Consider the following 6732-nt stretch of genomic DNA (forward strand, 5'->3'; position numbering starts at 1 on the left):
AATTTATCCACTTGTAAAAGACGGTAGGAACTCATCATAGTAGAACCAAACAAAACATACAAGGTAACTTGTCACCCAAAGTAAGTTTGAAAACCATTTTGAGAGTTGGACTTTACAACATGAAGATAACAGCTAGTACTACGTATTAAATCCGAAGAGACGAAAGTAGGGTGATTCCTAAAGAAATGATAAATAAAAAAATAAAGTAAATCTATATCTTCCCCATTGTTATTACAGTGTTACACCCCGAGAATCTCGGGCAGCCTTCTGTTCATAACATCACATCTTCCTTCTCATTCTCTTTCCCTTCCCCCCACTAAACCCACGACCCCACCATGTGCTTCTTCTTCTCCTTCTCCTCCTTCTCTCCTATTCTCTCTCCTCACCTCTCTCCATTCCACCCTTCTCTTTGCTAATGGAAGAGACCACCATCACCGACCTGCACCTCCATAATCCACCGCCTATGGATGGCGAGCTGGTGGAGAATCTCCACCTTGTAATATCCGACGTCGTAAGAATCTCCGGCAACGGCGGTTTCACCGATTTGTTTAAAAAGGATTGCACTGATCTAGGCCGTCGGATTTCTTTATTATCCCATTTGGTAGAGGAGATCCGTGATTCCTCTTCTCTTTCCTTATTCTCATTATCTTCTTCCTCCTCCACATCTTCTTCTTCGTCTTGTTTCTTCGATTTGTTTATCTCTCTTCAGGATTCTAGAAGACTCCTTTTGGCTGCTTCCACCTTCGATCCCAATGAAGTAAGTTTAGATCTGATCAACCTCTTTTCATTTCATTTCTTGATTTTCTAAATTAGTGTTATTAATGTTAGGTTGTAATCTGTATTTACACTTTTTGCTATATGGATGCTTTTATTAAATTGTCAGATTTTGTTGCATTCAATGTATGGGTATCGTCAACTGCTGATTAAAATTGCCATGAAAGTGTGTTATGAATTATCCATTTCCTCCATGTTGATTGTATTACCTGAATGATGGTTATCCTTGTTCATTTAACATTTTTCGCTCTTTCGATATATCTAAGAGTCTTAGTCTTAGTTTATACTGATATGATGGTAATTCAGGTAAATGTGAATTTTGTGGAACATACTCTGATTAGTGTTGCTCGGTGAGCTATTAAAGTATATATCTTTGGGGAATCCGTAGCTAATTTATTGCTGAAATTTCAGTTCTTGTCACTGGTATTTGGTTCTAAAATAGCAAGAATGAAATCTGAACATCATTTATGTTTATTGAAGGACGGTGCCACCAAGAGAGTTGCGTTTCAGTTTCAATGTGTTACGTGGAAACTGGAGAAAGCGTTAGCAAACATTCCTTATCAACAGTTTGGTGTCTCAGAGGAGGTTCAGGAGCAGGTAAAAAATGTTGGCGTAATATTCCTTGTGTGTTCTTATGTATGTATCAAACGATTTTGGGGTTTGATGTCGTATGATTTTGTAGGTTGAATTGGTTAGAGCACAGCTGAAAAGAGCGACTGAAAGATACGGTCCTCCCAATTCTAGCAAAATAAGTCGTGCTACATCTCAGCCTCTACTTAATGAACTGGAACTGCTGCAATCAGGCAACAAAGGCTTTGATTGTTTGCATTTAGGTAATATAGGTAACATTGATCAAGAATTCAAGAGGAATGTCAAGAATGGCCTGCAAGGGAATTCGTCAACAAGTGATTCCCATGATGTCTCACAAAGAGTGGAACTTTCCTCCACGTCAGCTGCCGTTTGTGCATCTAATGGGGTTGAGGTTGAAGATGAATCTACTGGCGAATCTCAACAAGGAAGCAGTAAACCTGAAACTGTGTCCATTCCTGAAGATTTCCTCTGTCCGATTTCTCTTGAAATCATGAGAGATCCTGTTATTGTCTCTACAGGACAGGTAATTGTCCTAACTGTCATCACTAACTATACATGTTTCAGCTTCAATTGAACCAAGGTGTTTTATTAAAAAAAACACCCAAGTAGCCAAGTAGGGAGTCACTTTACAAAACCATCCATCAGTTATTAAAAGTAGGAAACCACACTTTCAGTTAACTTTATTTTCTTCCTCCTTCAACATCTTCCCACAGCACATCACAGAATGCACCCTTAGCTTTCTCAACCACAACTCATTAAATTAGTTGAATGATTACTTTCTTCATCACAATAAGCACCACATTTAGCTTAGCTTGCACAACCGGCCATTCTACCAAATTTACAATCCCTCTCAATTTGACTCTTATTTTGAGAATTCCTCTTCATATTTAATTGTTTATAAGACGATCACACATGAGATTTCAGGGCCATAGTAGCCTAATATAATTTCCAAAAGAGTCCGGAAATTGCAAAGCTTGCTGGTGAAGTTATGAGTGTACTCTCATCTAGATGGTGAAGTTTGTTTGGCTTTTGTTGCTTACCTGAATATTATGGCCTATCATTACCTAAGGATGGTTTCCTACAATTTTTTTCTTTTTGGTATTTAGGGCTCATTTTGTGAATAGTGAATTTGTAACTCATTTATGCTATATTTGGTTTGGTGGAAAACGTTTTTAGTGAAAAATGGTTTTCAAAACAAAATTCCAAAATAGTTTTGTTTCGTTCCTTACACAAAATATCATAGAAAAAAGGAAAATAGGAGTAGATGGGTAAGGAACTAAGGATTGATAGGAAGAGAAAAAAGGGAGGTTAGGAGGAAGAGTGGAAAAGTGATTCCCTTCCTTTCAAACCCTTGGGAGAGTTATTGGAAAATTGTTTAAACCCTTGTTATAACAAACAATGTAAAATGATTGAAAAGGGAATAATCACTTTCCAGGAAAACGTTTTATTCCAAACCAAACAGTTCCTTAAGGGTGAATTTTGTTTACAAAAAAATTATTACTCCATATTAAAATTGTCATGGGTTTCTTGTGCTTTCTTGGTCCCTGGAAGGAAAAGTATACTTAACTGACATACCATAGGGTTTTTATGCCTTTGTAATGAACTGAAATTTTGGTAGAAGATAAAGGAAGAAGAAGATGGATTTGATAGACAAATTGAGAATCACATAATATGTACATCAGTAAACGACATTCAAGGTTTCAAGAGGCTTATTCTCTCCCAAAACTACAACTAAAACTAAATGAGGCTTCACTGATCTCTTTTATTTTATGGATCTAATTAACTTGCTTTCTCTCCAACCTAGATTAACTATTTTGGGGAAAGAGGGTAGAGGTTTCCAGAAACCCTCCTTGTCTCTCCTCTCTAAGGGGTCTAATGAAGCCTATGAGGGTTTTTAGATTACTCTCCCCCCATCCCTCAGTCCATGTCGGACCCTTCTCAGCGTTCTCGCCAAGTCTGAGAAACATAGCCCTCGATCATACTCAATAATAATCTTAAAAAAGGAATGGGATCCCTGTTATCCCCTGCGCCCCTCTGTTCTAGCTCATCCCTGCATTTAACTTCTTTTGGACTTCTGGTTTAATTTATGATTATTTACTTACAGACGTATGAGCGCTCTTACATACAAAGATGGATTGATTCTGGTAATATGACGTGTCCAAAAACTCAGCAAAAGCTCCAACACTTAACTTTGACACCGAACTATGTTTTAAGAAGCTTGATTTATCAATGGTGTGCTAAGCACAACATTGAGCAGCCAACTGCCTTAATGACTGGTAAAATTAAGAAGAGTGATGGATCATTCGTTGATGTAAGTGGAGATATTGCAGCGATTCAGGCCATTGTGCGTAAACTGTCTAGCAGGTCAGTGGAGGACCGCAGAGGCGCAGTTACAGAAATCCGGTCCCTTTCTAAACGAAGTACAGATAACAGAATACTGATAGCAGAAGCAGGAGCTATACCTGTCCTTGTAAACCTATTAACAAATGATGATGCACTAACCCAAGAGAATGCAGTTACATCCATTCTCAACCTCTCTATTTATGAAAATAACAAGGAACTAATAATGCTTGCGGGGGCAATCCCGTCCATCGTTCAAGTCCTCCGAAATGGGAGTATGGAAGCGAGGGAGAATGCAGCGGCTACCCTTTTTAGCTTGTCGCTTGCAGATGAAAACAAAATAATAATTGGTGCTTCAGGAGCGATACCAGCATTGGTAGAACTGCTCCAAAATGGAAGTCCCAGAGGAAAGAAAGATGCTGCTACAGCACTTTTCAATTTGTGCATATATCAGGGTAATAAAGGCAGGGCTGTGAGAGCTGGTATCATTTCTCCATTGATGAAGATGCTAACAGATTCCAATGGTACAATGGTTGATGAAGCTTTGACAATACTTTCTGTTCTTGCTGGTCACCAAGAAGCTAAGATCATCATTGTTAAGGCATGCACTATACCTGTTTTGATTGATCTTTTAAGAACAGGTCTCCCAAGGAACAAGGAGAACGCTGCTGCGATTCTGCTTGCGTTGTGTAAGAGAGATATGGAGAATCTTGGGAGTTTGAGTAGGCTAGGTGCTGCCATTCCTTTAACAGAAATTACTAAGAGTGGTACTGAGAGAGCAAAAAGAAAAGCCACTTCATTATTGGAATTGTTAAGAAAGCTGCAGGAACAGCATTAGGTTGTGTTGTGTCTTTTGCAACCTCATTTTGTTCCTTTCTTTGTTGTTGTCAATTAATACAGGGTTTGAGTCGGGATGTCGAAAGTGTGAGCTCTATGCATGAGAATGAAAAGCTATTCTCTTGCTGTTGTATTTGTATTTACTCCTTTTTACTCAGGTGACGCTGTGAAGGAAATTCAATTCATCTGTTATTTTGTAATCATTTGTTATACGAAGCTATTGCTTTCATCTTTTAATCAATAATTGTAGATACATTTTTTTTACTCTTTATTATTTGCGTTCTCTGTTTAATAGAATTCGATGGTGCTTGTCTACTTACCTTTTTAATGTAAGGATTTAACTTAACTTGATTGTAATGACACTCACAGAAGCTGGCAATCTGGAGGTGTGTACTACACCATCACACACGGGTCTTGTTTACTTCACTTTATTTCAGTATCTTATTACTTATTTTAGACTGCATTAGATTAGACTAGATCAGACCAGATAAAAAAAATAAGTTCGCATCAGATAATAATAATAATAATAATAATTATTATTATTATTATTTAATATTATTTTTGTTATTGTTGGTGGTGGTGGTTTGATTGTAATCTACCGTTTAAGGCATAATAATGAAACATTCACAAAATATTCATATTCACATAACTGATTTGTCCATATTAGAACTGATCTGTACAGATCATGTACAAATGAGAATTTATATTTTAGATCAGAACCAATGCGTACAAATCATGTAAAAAACAGAACTGTTGATGTGGACGTGGATCCACACTTTAGTAGAGTTTTCAAAAACCAAGAATCTTGAAAGAAGGATGAGTTCTTGATGGTTTCTTGGTTGAATTGTTTATGAACACTCGAACGATCGAAGTATAAAACTATTTGATTGAACAGTCCTGAACTCTCAAATAGGATCTTGATTCAATTAAATCACTCCTAACTTAACTAATCAATCACAAGACTCAATTCACTCCTGAATTAAATTCAATGGTTTGTAAGTAATAACTAACAAAAGAATATAAACGGAACTATATATCCTTATTAATGACTGAAATAAAAACCTTATATAGGCATTACAAATACCTAATTATACTAGGACTAGAAAACATAAAAGAGAAACCATAACAACTACTAATATGCTTAGGACAAGTCCCTAAGTCATATATCAAATAAAACTCGATCTTAACAATACATAAATCAAAACCCAAAACAACTAGGATATGAAGAGTCCTCATGGAACTCAACTAAGCATGTTATCATATGCTAACTATCATTCCTAACAGAACTAGGAATGTCTTCCAAACCTCCATTTCTCCACTTCTCATGCATTGTCGACACTACAAGTAATACAAGTTAGAAACTCTTGTTTAGAAGCAAACAAGTTGAACCCCATAGTATCCAACACCAAGGTAACTGGTTATTCTTGCACAAATGCCTTTGAATCCACATCATTCTCCCCCTCTTCAAAAGAATTTGCCCTCAAATTCTCATCATCATAATAAGGAGAAAGATCACCAATGTTGAATGTAGCACTAACCCAACCAAAGTCATCTGGCAAATCAACCTTATATGCACTATCACCAAAGCGTTCCAATACCTTGAATGGACCATCAACCCTAGGCATCAACTTATTCTTTCTTTTTCCAGGAAACCTTTCCTTCCTTAGATGAACCAATACTAAGTCACCAGGTTGAAACACAGCTTGTTTTCGATGCTTATTAGCTCTTTCCTTGTATTGTTGATTCATATTCTCAATTTTAGCCTTCACTTGGTCACATGTCTTCTGAAAAACTTCAAGTCTCTTCTTTGAATTCACGCGAACGAGATCACCTCTAGGAAAAGATAACAAATCAATAGGCACAAAAGGATTTATACCATACACTACCTCGAATGGAGAACGAGCAGTTGTTGTAGAATGTGATCGATTGTAGGCAAATTCAGCATGACATAGCTTCACGTCCCAATCATTTTGAGTCTTACTTACCCATCCACGCAATTAAGTCCCCAAAGTCCTATTAGTCACCTCCGTCTGCCCATCTGTTTGAGGATGATGAGAAGTGCTAAAAATAACTTCGTACCAACATGCTTCCAAAGAGATTTCCAAAAATGGCTCAAAAACTTGGAATCCCTATCTGGGACTATACTCCTAGGAACACCATGTAACCTCACAATCTCTCTAAAGTACAAAT

The 6732-nt window shown here is 37.2% G+C and overlaps 1 protein-coding gene across 1 annotated transcript; it reads left to right on the forward strand.

The window, feature by feature from the left end:
• The first annotated feature begins 235 nt into the window (after window positions 1-235).
• Window positions 236-4813, forward strand: LOC110788424 (U-box domain-containing protein 11). Its single transcript, XM_021993063.2, has 4 exons — window positions 236-757; window positions 1255-1371; window positions 1457-1888; window positions 3470-4813. Exons 1-4 carry the CDS (start codon window positions 416-418, stop codon window positions 4541-4543), a joined length of 1965 nt encoding a protein of 654 aa, XP_021848755.2. The 5' UTR covers window positions 236-415; the 3' UTR covers window positions 4544-4813.
• Window positions 4814-6732: the final 1919 nt, after the last annotated feature.

This window comes from Spinacia oleracea, chromosome 3 (genome assembly GCF_020520425.1).
Source record: "Spinacia oleracea cultivar Varoflay chromosome 3, BTI_SOV_V1, whole genome shotgun sequence".
Lineage (NCBI taxonomy): Eukaryota > Viridiplantae > Streptophyta > Magnoliopsida > Caryophyllales > Amaranthaceae > Spinacia > Spinacia oleracea.

Bases quoted from the DNA above. Each gene is read 5' to 3' on its own strand.
- LOC110788424 (XM_021993063.2), top strand. From the start codon at position 416: ATGGAAGAGACCACCATCACCGACCTGCACCTCCATAATCCACCGCCT. The intron at 758-1,254 runs GTAAGTTTAGAT...TGTTTATTGAAG, and splicing joins CCACCTTCGATCCCAATGAA to GACGGTGCCACCAAGAGAGT. The intron at 1,372-1,456 runs GTAAAAAATGTT...ATGATTTTGTAG, and splicing joins CAGAGGAGGTTCAGGAGCAG to GTTGAATTGGTTAGAGCACA.